Raw genomic sequence first — 15,619 nt, forward strand, 5'->3', positions numbered from 1 at the left:
AGAGTAAGTTTCTTCAAATACAAAGTTTTCCTTATCAACCCTGAACGACTTTGAATGGTATAACTTTAAAACTTTACAACAGCATGCAGCCCTGAAAACAAACATGGATTGTGTTTGAAAACACGAGTCAAAAGTTAAACATTTTGAATAACTAAACACTAAAATGGCTAAACTATTGAATACAATGTAAACAGCCTATTATTATAAAATGGCTAAACAATTGAATACAATGTAAACAGCTTATTATTATAAGATCACTTACACATACTGTTGTAGTTTGTCAGTACGCCCAAAAGGCATGCAATGATTTGTCAAAACTAAAAACTAAAACAGCAAAGACTAGGACTGTGACAATAGCTGACTTGCTATTATATGCTTTAAAACGAAAACGTTTCCTTTAGTTTGTATAGTGTGTAAGTACCGTACAGGCTTTCGTGCTGCAAAGTAGTAAAACATCAAGAGTACATATTTATAACTTAAAACTATTGAATATCTCTGTTTTATTACAGACTGTTGTTGCATACACATTACACATAAATGATTAACAAAATAAGATGGATGATGTCGTATCATTACTTAACACTTTTGATGAATGTTAGTCTTAACATGTAGTCTTAACATGTATCACGCTACTTCTTGACCTTAACTTTGGTTACGTAGTCTTTCAAGTAAGCTGGAGGGTTTCGAGTACGGCTCGAATACCTCTCAACGTTAGGGGTAGTCGGATTGGTTTGTTCATTGTCATCTGACAAGTCATCAGGAGCACTGAATTGTTCTGTTTGCTCTTGTTCGGTTTCTACAAAAACTGGTTCAGCTGGGAGGTATTCCTTCAAGGCTTTGAAGAAAGACGTGTTGCGTGTTATCTTTTGTGATCCACGACTTGCTGTGACCATCGAGCCTTTGACATCGGTGACTACCAATGGCTCTAGCTCATAGGGTGTCATTGTTTTAGTAACATACCCTTCACGCTTCACTAGAACCGTGTCTCCTATACAGAGGGGAACACGTCTGAACGACATGTGGCGTTCAGCATCAGCTTTCATGGTGTTTTTCTTTGCTTTGTCGCGTTCGCGTAGCTCTGAGTCGCTTCCTTCACGTGATATCTCTGGCAGGCGTGTGCGCATAGGTCTCGAGAACATTATTGTTGCCGGAGGTTGTGCTGTGGTTGTGTGTGGTGTTGCGCGATAGTTGCGAAGAAATCGATGTAGCTCTTGCCTCCACGATTTGGATTCGGCATGTGCAGTGCGGAGGACTTTCTTCAACGTGCGCATAAACCGCTCTACCTCACCATTTGCACGTGGCCATCGCGGCGTTATCTTGCGATGGGTGAAGCCTAGGTATTCTGCGAACTGCTTAAACTCATCGCCGTTGAATGGCGGACCATTATCGGATTTTACAATCTGCGGGACTCCAAACAATGAGAAAACTTTATCGAGCTTTGGAATTGTAGCTTTCCCTGACGTCGACGATACGACTTCTACAACTGGGTATCGACTATAATCATCAATAATCACTAAAAGATGATCTCCAGAGGGCAAATCAGCGAAATCTACACTTACTTCTTCCCAAGGACCATTCGGCAGGTCAGACATTTGAAGTGGTGCACGAGGACTTGGCCCTACTGTCGTGGCCTGGCATGGTAAACACTGACTTATTTTACGCTCAACTATGCGATCAATTCCAGGAAACCACACTTTTTCTCTCAGAAGTTGCTTGGTTTTCACGACGCCTTGATGGCCTTCATGTGCAATCTCAATTACGCGATCACATAGGGATTGTGGGATGACAATGCAATTTCCGCGTAACACAAAATCATCACTGGGTGCGATTGACAACTGGTCGCGAACATTGTAGAAACTCTGAAGGCATCTCGCTACATCTGAAGATGAAGTGGTTTCTATCACTTCTTTCCAATTTCGCGATCTGAGAGCTTGCATACAAAGACTCAACGCGACGTCTTGTTTAGTCGCATCTTGGATTTCGCTTAGCTTCATTGACTTTGGTACTGCATTCACGCTCACGAAGTTGATATGTTGCTCTGCCGCCTTCTCTTCGCGGCTTGTGCGCTCAGTAGTCGGCAGCGGATGGCGGGACAGGTAGTCTGCTGGGTTAGACTTTCCAGGCTCATACACGACAGTGAAGTCGTATTCTTGAATTTTGAGGATCCATCTCTCAATTCGCGTCGGAGGCTTGCTATGAGCGTTGTTAAATATAGTCACCAGAGGCTTGTGGTCGGTGACAGCTTCGAATGTGTTTCCGTAAAGATAGAGATGGAAGTGCTGAATGCCCCAGGTTATCGCCAGGGCCTCCCTCTCTATCTGTGAATACCGCTGTTCTACTGGCGTAAGAGATCTGCTGGCTAATGCGACTACGGAGGGCTCTCCATCTCTGCTTTTCTGTGCCAGCACAGCACCGATGCCAACTGGGCTGGCATCTACGAGTAGTTGAGTATTTTTGTCTGGGTCGTAGAACGCATTCGTGCATCCTGCTGCAAGGCACTGTTTCACGTTAGTCATGGCTTTCTGGTGATCTCCTGTCCACTGCCACTCTACCTCCTCTCTCGTAAGATTGCGTAGAGGAGCAGACAGCGTCGCAAGATCGGGGATGAATCGTCCGCAGTAGTTAATTAGTCCCAGAAGACTGCGCACCTCCTGAACGTTTGATGGATTCGACGCATTGATGATGGCCTGTACTTTCTTGGGGTCAGGTGATACTCCTTCAGCGCTCAGAACATGGCCGAAAAATTCCATCCTTTCCTTGCGGAATTCGCATTTGTTCTTGTTGAGAGTGAGGTGATGGTCTTGCAGTCGCTTCAGGCATTGTTCAAGCCTGTCGTTGAGTTCCTCTGGTGTACGGCCATACACTAGAATATCGTCGCTGATATTCAGAACTCCATCAAGACCACTGAGGGTGGTTTGTATCATCTGCTGAAACACCTCTGCTGCGGAATTGACTCCGAAGTTGAGTCGCTTATATCTGAACAGGCCAACATGAGTAGAAAAGACAGTTACATAACGCGACTCTTCAGCGAGCTCTATCTGGTGGTAACCAGCGTTGAGATCCAACTTCGCGAAGTGTCGAGCTCCATTTACTTTCGCGATGATCTCGTCGATAGTGGGGGTCAAATGGCGTTCTCTCTGAATAGCTTTGTTAGGAGCACGCATATCCACGCAGATGCGGATCTGATTTGGACTCTTGGGTTTTTTGACAATTAGAATCGGCGAAACCCAAGGTGTTGGCTCACCACCAACCCGTTCAATGATATCCAAATCAAGGAGACGCTGCAGTTCCTTTTCTGTCTGTTTGCGAACGTGGAATGGAATCCTGCGATGGGGCTGGACTACTGGCTTTACAGTTTCGTCAATGTGAAGTTTACACTTCACGTCCTTGAGTTTTCCTAGCCCGTTGAAGAGGTCGGCATAGCTTGATGACATGTCGTCAGCTGTTACGGCATATGTGAGCTTGACGATGCCTAGCGATTCTGAAGTGTCACAACTCAACAGATTATCAGAATCTCCGTAGACCACGTAGAAGGTTGTTTGAGCGGTGTTGTCTCTGAAGGTCAATTCGGTTTCGAAAGTTCCACGAACCTTGAGAGGAGTCTTGCTGCCGTACGCATAAACACGTACTTTATTACTCTGGTCTAGTGTTGGGTGCTTTGTCAGCCGCTGATAACAGGTGTCCGTTATTACATTGACGGTTGACCCTGTGTCGACGAGCATACTAATGTCGGTGTCTTCAAGTGTCATGGAGACACGGGGTCGTTTTCCTTTCACTTGCTTGATGCCAAAAGTATATTCGCAGTCTCTCCCATATTCCTCTGTATCGCCTGCAGCATTACTCGTGGTCAATTCGCTAACTTGACCTCTGACAGACTTGGAGTTATGGGCTTGCTTCCGTGACTTACAAACTTTTGCAAAGTGATCAAGTATCCCACAATTACGACATTTCTGTCCTCTAGCTGGGCATTCATTCTGATGGGGATACTCGCCTCCACAGTAGAAACACTGCTTTGCATTATTAGACAGATGTCTGGACTGAGAAGTCTTGAAAGTTTGTCTGCGATTTGGTGTGCGCTCATGGCGTGTGAAGACTTTGTTGACACTAGCACTACCAGATCTTTCACGCCCGACTTCTGCAGCTCTGGAAGCAGATAGCGATAATGATCTAGCAAGTTCAAGGAGATCGGTCAAGGACATATCCCTCTCCAGGGCTTTGCGTCTTAGCTGGTCAGAATTACAGCCTTCGATGATCTGAGTTTTGAGCTCTCTGTCAAGGTTACCAAATTCACATTTGGTTGCTATCTGCCTAAGGCGTGTGCAATACTGATCGACTGACTCATCGGCTTGCTGGGTTGTACGCCTAAATACAATGCTTTCATATAGAATGTTCTTCTTCGGAGTGAAATAGTTTGTGAGGGCACATTTAGCTGCTGTGTACTCACGTTCATCTAGTTGAGACTGACTTGGCGGGTCTGTTTGCTGAGAATCCACCGTTCGCTGCTGCTGGTTATCAGTGTCGAGAGTCTCAAATATATCTTGGAGTGCTTCTCCTCCAAAATGAAGTAAAAGAGCTTTCTGGCGCTTGAAATCAGTTATGCCAAACCCGACCATAGCTCCCTCGAATCTGCGTAGCCAACGTTCCCACCGCACGAGAAGAGACGTGGGATCCGACGTTGGGTCGAAACACGGTAAGCTCGGCATGCCTTGCGATGCCATGGCGAAAAGTTAGCAGTCAGCTAGTAAAAATCAAACTAGAGCATTTCACAATCCGTTTTGTCTACAAGCATCCTCGTCGCCAGTGTAACATACTAACATGGTTGCTACTGTTAGATGTGTATGTGAGATAACTCGAATAAGACAAGCAGATGAATCAAGTTTGAACTCAACATGGTACTTTATTCAGCTTCCATTCTTCACGTGTATTCTTATGCTGCTGAATCTAGCAGCTCATTTCTGATTCCGCATTCTATGGTATCTTAGAATACTACACCTACCAAAAGGGTTATGTACATATGCGATTGAAGCATACGTGAAGGGTAAGGGTTACAGCAAAGTTTAAGATTAGAGTTAAAATAGGCCACACACACACACGCCTCGACATGAAATCACAACAAACTTAAGTATTGACGTAAAGGAACTTAATCGATCAATGAACAGGCCCTGTCCTACCAACATTAATGGATTAAAGTAAAGTAAAGTAAGTAAAGAAACATACATTGTGTAAGTCTTGACTTTTGATTTAGCATCATTACGAATCATTGTTCGATCAAGGGACGTCTGGTCAGCTTTTGTGGTGATCGATCAAAGGATTCTAAAGTTGTTTTTCTTCCTAATCCAGACCACAGGACGTCAGAGTCCTCCAAGATCCGAGTCAAGTATCCCGAGAGGATACCCGTCATCGTCCAGAAAGCGCCAAAGTCCCAGGTCCCGGACATCGACAAGAGGAAATTCCTGATTCCTGCCGACATCACGGTGGCTCAGTTCATGTGGATCATCAGGAAGAGGATACAGTTGCCTGCCGAGAAAGCCATCTTTTTATTTGTCGGCAAAGTACTCCCACAATCAAGGTAGTTAGCAAGGGATAGAATCCCATCTTGTCTGTCAGAGGTTGGTTATAAATGATAATAATAATATTGTGGGTTTATATGGTCCATAATACTTTGACGATGTCTCTTTAAATAGTCTTAGCGCTTTACAGATATATCATTACACCTGTCTTTTGATTTAGGGTTGCTCGCACACAACGTACCGGTATGCACATTCTCGACTCACTAGGGAGCATTCTAGCCAGGCGCCATTTAACAGATGCTCACAATGATTTTTGCATCCTAACACATGGGTGGAGAGTGGCAAAAGTGGTTTAATGTCTTCCCATAGGACGTTAGTCCCGGGATGTGATTAAAACCTTCAACCCTTGAATTGAGAGAGTCAAGTGAATGAACCACTACACCACAACACCTCCTTGAATATTCTGGAGCACATTAGAGTAGACTTTACATCTCTGTTATAAAGGGACTAACCCATTGTCTGAGTCCTCTACTAATCGAGTGGTTCAGTAACTTCAGTTTAATCAGTTATAATATCTACGGGGAGTTATATATGAAAAATCAGTTGTAAAGGAGTTACCTCCAGGGCCTCATTTTACAAAAAGTTGTGATTGATACAAATCAATCTAAAGTACATGTATGCAGTCTCCTATCTCTTATGTACAATGTACATAGATAAGTTGTGATTAATATCAACTCTTTGTAAGACGGGGCCCTGATGTCTCCTTTAAGTGCATGTATGCTTCAAGTCAATCTCATCCTTGCCATGCACCTACCCCCTCTCCTCCCCCATTCTGATAATTAGATCAAGCCTGTTACCTGTACATTATACAAATTAGCTGTAGTGTTGACCAGTGACTCATTCATTAATTTGTTACTGAATACCGATGTGCAACCAGATTAGTGATAGCAGATAAAGCTTTAGGCTTACATTTTTTTTTTTCATTAAACTGTAAATGCTTATATAAATATATAAAGGCCTATGTTACTAGACAAGTGTGATTAGTGCTTGAAAGTATCTGTGCAATATTGCTCTGATGGTAGAATAAGGGTTAATAGAAGTAAAAAGAAATAGAACTGATTAGAATATCCATATAGTATAGTTCCTTTAAGATTATATGACAATTTTAGAAAAGAAGAAAAAAGAAATAGATTATCGAGGTACATGTACATGGTGAAGCAGTACGCACTCCTTTTTAATACAAGTAGCTACAATGTAAATGTGTATGCCCCACTACAGTTAGTAAAAAAAAACACTCAAATATAAATGCTTATATGTCTTTAAGATAAGAATTCACTTCCCACTTTACTTCTTATTTTTCAAATATACTCGGCAACAAATGTGGGGGCTCTAAGATTGAAATTATTGTATACTACGTTAGTACATATATGTACATGTAATAGAGATTTTTTTTTTTCCCATGCTAATATTATTTTGTTAAAATCCTTGCTACACCTAATGGCTTAAATGCCAAAAAGTAGGTAAAATATTTGTCATGTAAGAAGTTATACAAAATAGACTTGTACACGTATATGAGTGCCATGATCAGGGCTCAAATTCAATTTTTGTCCACGGGGGCTCTTCCAAAAAAAAATAGCCCCCGTGAACCTTCTCAGGGGGGCTCTTTTAGTGCTGACGGGGACATTTAATACAAATTTCCATTGGATTGGTACCCATGAAACTCCTAAATTCCTTGGTATTTTATCATTATCATTTATTTAAGTCGGCATTCTCCCTCTTAGAAATTTACTTGTTACATAGCTGTATACTTTTATCCCCGTGATCAGTGGCGGATCTAGGGGGGTGGGGGGCCGCCCCCTCCCCCCTGGGAAAAAAGAAGGGGGACAAAAAGGGGAATTTTCTTCTTTCTTTTTTTTGAAAAAAGAAGCGTTCCTTTCCCTCTTGTATCACAGAGAAACAACAGTTTAAGTTAAGTCTAACGTTAACATTAATTTGTTATTAAAATGTAGAGTACAGCTCTTGGCCTTAGGCCTAATTTAGGTCGTAACTGTTACTGTTTGAAAATCTAAAGTAAAATTAGATGGCTTTCATGGTTAGACCAAGTAATTGAGAAAAAAAAGTTTACCCGTCACTGAGACCAGGTCAATCAATCTTCTAGATCCATTATTAGGGTCTAACGTTTAAGGTAGATGCAGGCGCGGATCCAGCGAGGGTGAGCGGGCCTTGCCCCCCCCCCCTTCCGCAAAAGAGAGAGACAGAGAGAGACAGAGAGAGACAAGGAAAAGAGGGAAAGGGAAAGAGGAGAGAAAGGGAAAGAAAGAAGAGGAAGAAGAAAAGAAAAGGGGGAAGAAGGAGATCGGGGGGGGGGGGGGGAGGCGAAAGGGCCTTGCCTCCCAGGCTGTTGCCTCCCCCCAATAAAACAAAATAAGAGAGAAGGAAGGAAGGAAATGGAAAGAAAAAAGGAAAAGAGGAGATAAAGGGAAGGAAAATTGAGGAAGAAGTAAAAAAAAAAATTTTATTCAATCAATCAACGTCAAAGAATTGATTTATCATCGCACTTCAATTTATTATTTCACCTTTTAATGTACTTTCATTCTTATGCATCACGAAAGAACACTGAATTGGATTCTTCAATGTTTGTTTTGATTAATTTCCTCCCCTTTCCTTCTCCCTGTTTAATGCTGATGAAATTTTCAATTTTTCTTAATCAAGGCAAAATATTATTTTCATATTTTCTTTATGCAAGACAGGGAGAGAGAGAGAGAGAGAGAGAGAGAGAGAAAATATGTTAAGTGAGAATTATCGAGTACAACTTTGAATTGCATCCTTTTCAATATTATTCAATTCGCTGAAAATCTTTATTTTATAATTCCACGGGGGCGATTTTTAATTTTGCAATCGCCCCCATGGACAACCTGATGGGGGCGATTATGGAGCTCACGGGGGCGAATCGCCCATCGCCCCCGTGTATTTTGAGCGCTGGCCATGATCATGGGAGAAACTAATTGGCATCACCATTTAAAAAAAAATAAAAAAATTCAATTAATGATGATAACTCTCATGATTCGATACCAGTGAGTTGAAACTAGAAGCAAAACTAAGTTGATAGAAACAGTGAGACAAACAAGCAAAACATATGTTAGCAATACATGTGTTAGCAATACAGTGTATGTATTGTATGTAGAGAGGCCTGAAGTACCGGTAGTATTACAATTGATAAAACACAAACACACCATATTTGTCTTGTTGATTATACAGTACATCAATATTTCATGATTGATGAAGGCCTGCATGAACAATGTATCTTACTGTATGGAGAGCAAGACTGGAGAAGAAAAAATGGATAGGAACAGAGGGATCGAGGGAGGGAGGGGGGTTGCCTCTTTATACTCAATACATTTTAACAAATCCTCCATAATATGTAAATGAAGAAAAACAAAAGTACACAGAAATTATATCTAACTGATGTAGGTTGCAATGCTCGAAAAATTTGGAAGTCTAAACATGATAATTTGACTTAAAGTACAATGTACAACCTGTAGTCTTTGAAAATGATACTTTACACTAATAACTTTAGAGATCTACATGTAGGTAGGTAAAGAGAGTGGGAGAGAGAGAAAAACATGAGACATGTACATTTACATAGAAAATGAATAAAAGAGATAAAGAATGGCAGAATCAGAAGTAAATATCCCAACAATGACTCATATCACAATGAAACATAATCATGATCACATGTAGTCTGAATGAAAACAAGCTATTCACTCTAAGAATTGGGCAATTTGAGTCACACATTAGTGAGTCAGCATGGGAATTTCCCTAGTATCATGCAGTTCTGTGCAGTTACACCCAACCGAACACTCTTCAGATGTCATGAACTCTTGGACTTTTTTTGGAGTTAGTTCCTGATTTGTCTGGTTGAACATGTACTTGCAAAACATATTTGTACAGTGGTATACTACACTATTAAATTAATATAGGTAGATAACTAGATATACCTGTAACAGAAATGTGATATTCATGGCCTTCTTTTATGATAAAGTTGCAACAAAGAAAAAATGAACAAAAAAACAAAGACAATGAATGATCTGACTCCTCAAAATATTGTAAATTCATAATTGACACACAATGTTATGTAGCCTATATGGTGGCATTAAAACTATGCAGAGTAATACATCACAAGGCTATAAATTAATGTTTATATAGGCTTGCTTCATGTACAATGTGTGTGCTAAATGCTGTATTACAACAGCCACATATAAATAACTATAAATGTTCAAAGTATAGATTTTATTGCTAAACCAAAACTTTGTATACCTGAAGTAAACTTAGTTTTAAAAAATCAATTAACTGACGAGTACATGTAGATTGTGCATAGTACTGTACATGTATTGTAGTCATCAGCAGTTAATTGTTATGATACATGTATATCATACAATCTAATAAAATTAATAAACAGTATACATCTATTGAAAAGAGATTATACAAAAAGGGATAAGAATTAAAAAATAAAATCCATGTGTACATGTATGTGCCTCTCAGAAGGAGTCAAGAAGAAACGTTTTTAAAGAGACATGCAGTGTACTTGTGGATCAGTGACAGGATAAAAGTTACATTTTGATATGAGTCAGAAAGAGGAACAAGACTGATTGTAGTCATGGTAATATCAAATATTACTTTAGATTGAGAATGATAAGCAAACAAGTAGGCTTAAATGTTGTCAAAGCTATGCTTTGTTACAATCATACCAAGCTTTAGCAGTAATTTGTCTTCAATTGACTCATGACAATAGTTTTGTGTCTTCCTACTGTATGTGTATACATCAAAGTTAACCAGCCATGAAAAAGTACATTTTTTTGCATTTTGAACTTTATAAATACAACTGTAACAAAGGGGGTCTGGCTTTTAGAGTTTTTAGAGTCTGTATACATGTGCCCCATGTGCTTATTTTTAAAGTTAAGGGGTCCAGACCTGAGATTTGGGGCGGCCATGTGTTGTGGGCGCCAGTTAGTGTTGAATGGTGTAAGCAAAATCTTAATTTTAAGAAAAATGGTTGAATCTTAAAAAGAGGAACCAAAACGTATACAAGTTTAATGAGTTCTTGCTGGTTATCTTTAGCATCAAATCATGTGCCATGAATTAGGTGATTAAATTTTGGCAACTCTGCTGGCTGATACAGTCTGACACAGATCTTCATATTACATGTACACTGATTGGTCATTTGATACGACGTCGATAGGATATATTTTGTACACAAAGTATCACTGACTTTTCTTTGTGGTTTGTGGATAGGTAATCCTCGTTTCCTGGCTAGTCACATGCTGGAAATCACATAATTGAAGAGTTAATATGCAAATTTTTGTGAAACTATTGGAAATAATTTGTTTCAATTTCATTGTACTCACTTCCATGTATTTTTCTATGGCACATAAATAGGCATTGTTTTGGGACTTTAAGGTACATACACATACATTGTATGATGTACATGTATGTGGGTATAAGATGTACATTTATATACTTAAGCCCAGGTCCGGTTTTCTTTCATGATCACAAAGTCATGAAGATTTGCAAAATAAATGGGCGGATTTTGTTTTCACTTTCTCCATTTTTCTACATCATTTTTGTAAAGGTTGATGATGTGAAGGGGAAAAATAAGTACAATACTAAGGCACCTACATGTACCATCTGGACACCCCCGTACCCCCTACTCCCTACTGAACCCCTAGGTACTTATTTCTGAGGGTAAAACAGTAAGGCGGTACATGTAGTTGTCCTAGGGGAATAATTGTCCAAGAGAAGTACCGTAGTAATTTTTTTTTTTTTTTTTTTTTTTGGGGGGGGGGTGGCAGTTGTTCTAGGGGAAGAGTTGTCCGAGAGAAGAAGCATTTTGGGGGGGGGGGGGGAGGAGGGGGCAGTTATCCATGCGTGTGTCTTTGAATGAAGAAGGAGAGAGGGGGGAGGGCGGTACTCTTTCTTATATGACAAAGTGCAGCTATATATACCTATATATTTATATTTTTTATAGTATTACTAGTTAAGTATTTTGTAGAGTTTTAATAACTACTGTACGTTTACGTTCATCTCTGTCAATCTCTTCTTGTCTCTCTCCCACCCATCCATGCACAGTGCCACAATGGGTCACATCTACCAGGAACACAGAGACGCAGACGGATTCCTCTACGTCGCCTACAGCGGGGAGAACACCTTTGGGGCTACGCCACTATGAGCCCCCGGGCCAGGATGCACTCTTGCCATGGCCCGGCCGGAGGAGCCCCACCTAGCAACTCCTGATACTGAAACCACGGTGACTGACTGAAAATTGAGAATGAGAACTCGATGACTCTGTTTTGAAAGAAAGCAGAAGTATTATGAAATGAAGCTATATGGAGATCGATGCCCATGGGGGCACATTGCTATGTACTGCTTTGCTTCATCTATTTAACCAAAAGACTTTATAACAGAAGACTATATATTTGAGGACAGGTCCCTGATGCTGGAAGGCTGTTCACATATATCTCCAATGATGATAACGATAACACCCATCTCTGTCAAAAAGGTACAATGTACATGCACATGTACATATTTTCTTTCTTTATGCTAATGAGCATTTATCTCAGATCTGATTCCTTTGTTTGCATAAACTTTATTACGTGTATAGTTATTGTTATCATTTTCAGTGATATAATCTGTCTGGAGTCACAATAGTGTTAACTCACATGGCATAATACTGTAACACAGATTTAATGCCCTTGTGACTCCAAACAGACAATATGTGACCTGCCCCTAAGCCGACCAATTACCAGTTACAGTATATATGATTGTGCACGGTACACCAGTTACTACTGTCTGCATTGTAGGATATTTGTCTTGAAGCCTGCAAAGAATTCTTCATTTTCCTGCGCTGCTTATATGTACTATCCCACTGTGCTCGTCTGAGAATAATCCCGTTTAACTTTAAATTTGGACCAAACTTCATTGATTTTCATTCTTGAAACCAAAGCATTGACCAAACATTACTGAGATTTACAGGTGATCATGTTGTAGATTTTGAGATTGGTAGTCCAGGATGAATTCATCGCAATTGAAATGAAGACATTGATAGGACGAGACATGAACATTTAATATTTATGGCGTTATTTAAAAAACAGATCATATCTGCAAGCAGCAAGTATAAATTTGCTTTATTTTTATTGTGTGGTTTTTGATGTTCAGGGGAATGGAGGAAGGGCATTGGTTTTGATGATTTCTGTCAAGTTTTGTTTTGATATTAGTTTCGATGGTACCTATTTTTTACAGTATTTACCTCTGTACCCGTAGTACTGCTATCTGCAATGTAATACAGGGGGTGTACATATGTGCTTATTATGGTGTACTTGATGGAGTTTTTCCTTTAGCAGCTCACTCGGGAAGCTAAACTGGGATGGTAGGTGAGGTGAATAGCTGCAAGGAGTACCATGAAGTGTAGAAATGGTGTGTGGATAAAGCACATATCAATTTACGGTTAAATATACAAGTCCAGTGCAAGACAAAAACCATGCCTGTAATCTTAAGCCCCACTGCACTACTTATACCTACTTGCGCCCTCTATATAGCAAACAATGCCTAATCGGTGACTATTGGTGCCCCATGGTCCCCTTTTTCTTATGTTAATTGGGAGCTGATTTTATGAGATAACCACCTGCCAGTGACCATGCACACTGGGTGGTCTAATCCCTCCTAGTACAGACAGGCTTTAAGCTATGTGAGAGTCTAACTGGAGGCTGTATAATTCTGATGAAGGGTAGCTAGAGCAGCCTCCTTGAAGTACCTGCAGGTTGTTACTCTTGCATTGACCTGCCGCTGAGCCTGGTAGATGGTTCCAGATCATTGTTGTCCTTGGTGTATACATGTACACCACCGTATACACCACCAGTGTATACATGTACACCATCATGTGCAGGTACATGTACATGCTTGTACATGTATAACCATATTCTCTCGCCATGGATCAAAAATCCAGACTGCCACATTATTTGAAGAATATGTTACACTACATGTATAAAAATTTACATTGTGTGTGTGTGTGTGACAAAAGTCTCCTGTTTGTTCTCTTAGTCAAAATAAGCAAGCAAAGAGTTAATTGGAGAAAAAAAGTTGATGCCGCATCCTTCTTTACTCTAAAATTATAATTACTTTCAATTGTGTTGTTAATTGGACTTATATCTATATAGCTAATTGAGTACCATGTAGTAATAATGTGCTATGTCTACATGTATGTTTATGTTTTTCTTACAATCATAGCTAGACAAGTCATAGTTAACCAATTAATTAAACAATTAACACGAAGCTGAAAAGCTACACAATTTACTTTGTGTTTACCGGTATCAGAAAGATAAGTTGCAGAGCACGGTAATGTCAGATTTATGGGATCATTCATCCAAAAGATGCTGCTTCATGTGGAATCAGCTGGGACCTGTTGCATAAAATTTAACATTAACCTCTACCATCAATGGTAACTACCACGGTAACATTGGTTCAACAGCCAATCAAAATCAAGTATTCCATGGTAGTTACCATTGATGGCAAAATGATACCATCAATATTAATTTTATGCAACGCGACCTTGATTATCGGTGCCATCTACAATATGGCAAATAATGTTAAATTCAGATAATCATAAATTTCAGCAGGGGGGGGGGGGGGCATGTCATGACATACATGTATACTTACATTACCCTCCCCCCCCCCCCCCCCCCCCTTGCAACTTCAAAACATCAGGAAATTTCTCTACTTTTCTCTGCATGGAACCAAACTGAATGCTCCTGGTTCCTCATTCTTTCTCCCCTGACGCTCCAAGAAGATGTCATTAAGGTTTTTCTTGCTTCTAAGTAGATGAGTAAAAGGGGGATTGTCCCAAGTCTGGTGCAAGCACATGTTGCACATATGAAGAGTTTAATTCCAAAAGGAGCTAAATCCATTTTTGTAATTTCAGAGAAAAAGGAAATTGTCTACCAGATTTTGTACAGGTGTCCATGGGAAATTGATATTAGAAGGTGCATTTTGTCATAATTGCTCCCAAAATTTAGGTAAATAATTTTGTTGAAAGACGGGTACTTAAGTGAACATTGTTCTGATATCAATAACTCAATTTTCATCAGAAGTGGATTTAGCTCCTTTTGATATTAAGCTCTTCAATCTATAGGATATATCAAAAGATACTCTTCAGTCAAATGAAAAAATGGTGCACATTTTGAATCAGGTCCACAATTATTGCTTTCAGCTAAACAGTGCCTTTCCATCCTCATTTTTGTTAAATGCAAATGTTTGTACTTTATTTTTTGAATGGTTGATTATCATATTTGTATTAATTTTGTATTGCTTTTTTGTTTGTTTCAGTTATTAAATTAATTATGATCGATTGTTAGGTATTTGCTTGTAATAACATTTAGTCATCGAATATGCTTAAAGCCATGCGCTATGTGTTGCAAAATATAGTAAGCAAAAGTTAAAGTGCTGTGAAGGTTTTTTTTTTGCTTTAAGTATCATTATGTTTTGGCATGTTGCTTGTAAAAAATAATGTTCATTTATGATACACATTTTCATTGGGGAAAAATAAAGTTTTTTTAAACACTCATTTGGTGCTCCCTTCCCTTCCACCCTTTCTCTCTATCTCTCTCCATCTCTCTCTCTCTATATATAATTATATCTCTCTTCCTCTTGCGCTAATATGAGTGCATGCTCATACAAAATATATGTATCTTGATTGCCATTTTGAAATGGGTTATATTGCAACATTCCATGGTTACGTATAACTATCATGATGTACAAGAAATTTGGTGTAATATAATACAAATCAGGGTTATGACACATGGTACATGCATTATGTACAGGCAACAGGCCAATTCTTGTAAGTTATAATTGAGCACAATGTAGACTTTGATCATGTACATATTATACACTGTACGATAATTAATCAAACATGACAAACATATTTATACTGACAGTTTAAAGATTCATAGTTTATACAGTGTATTTATCATACAAAGTGTAGTTTTTATGACAATAAAATGTAGTGTTTTTGTCATTGTATAACTATTTGATGTTATCATTCCATTATTCCTACAGAATAT

General features: G+C 39.4%; 2 protein-coding genes across 2 annotated transcripts; one reads left to right on the forward strand and one right to left on the reverse strand.

Moving 5' to 3' along the window:
- Positions 1-629: 629 nt before the first annotated feature.
- LOC100892091 (uncharacterized protein K02A2.6-like) lies at positions 630-4,718 on the reverse strand. The gene has a single exon (XM_003723448.2). It carries the CDS (start codon positions 4,716-4,718, stop codon positions 630-632), a length of 4,089 nt encoding a protein of 1,362 aa, XP_003723496.2.
- Positions 4,719-4,815: 97 nt separating this feature from the next.
- Positions 4,816-11,736, forward strand: LOC115918375 (gamma-aminobutyric acid receptor-associated protein-like 2). Its single transcript, XM_030975637.1, has 3 exons — positions 4,816-4,840; positions 5,341-5,569; positions 11,637-11,736. Exons 1-3 carry the CDS (start codon positions 4,816-4,818, stop codon positions 11,734-11,736), a joined length of 354 nt encoding a protein of 117 aa, XP_030831497.1.
- Positions 11,737-15,619: the final 3,883 nt, after the last annotated feature.

The sequence above is a fragment of the Strongylocentrotus purpuratus genome, unplaced genomic scaffold (genome assembly GCF_000002235.5).
Source record: "Strongylocentrotus purpuratus isolate Spur 01 unplaced genomic scaffold, Spur_5.0 spur5_scaffold_8, whole genome shotgun sequence".
Lineage (NCBI taxonomy): Eukaryota > Metazoa > Echinodermata > Echinoidea > Camarodonta > Strongylocentrotidae > Strongylocentrotus > Strongylocentrotus purpuratus.

What these genes read in the sequence shown, in the direction of transcription:
- LOC100892091 (XM_003723448.2), bottom strand. Translation starts at nt 4,718, where the DNA reads ATGGCATCGCAAGGCATGCCGAGCTTACCGTGTTTCGACCCAACGTCG.
- LOC115918375 (XM_030975637.1), top strand. Translation starts at nt 4,816, where the DNA reads ATGGTTGCTACTGTTAGATGTGTAT. An exon ending in TGCTACTGTTAGATGTGTAT is followed by an intron (nt 4,841 to 5,340) that starts GTGAGATAACTC and finishes TTCCTAATCCAG; the next exon opens with ACCACAGGACGTCAGAGTCC. An exon ending in AAAGTACTCCCACAATCAAG is followed by an intron (nt 5,570 to 11,636) that starts GTAGTTAGCAAG and finishes ATCCATGCACAG; the next exon opens with TGCCACAATGGGTCACATCT.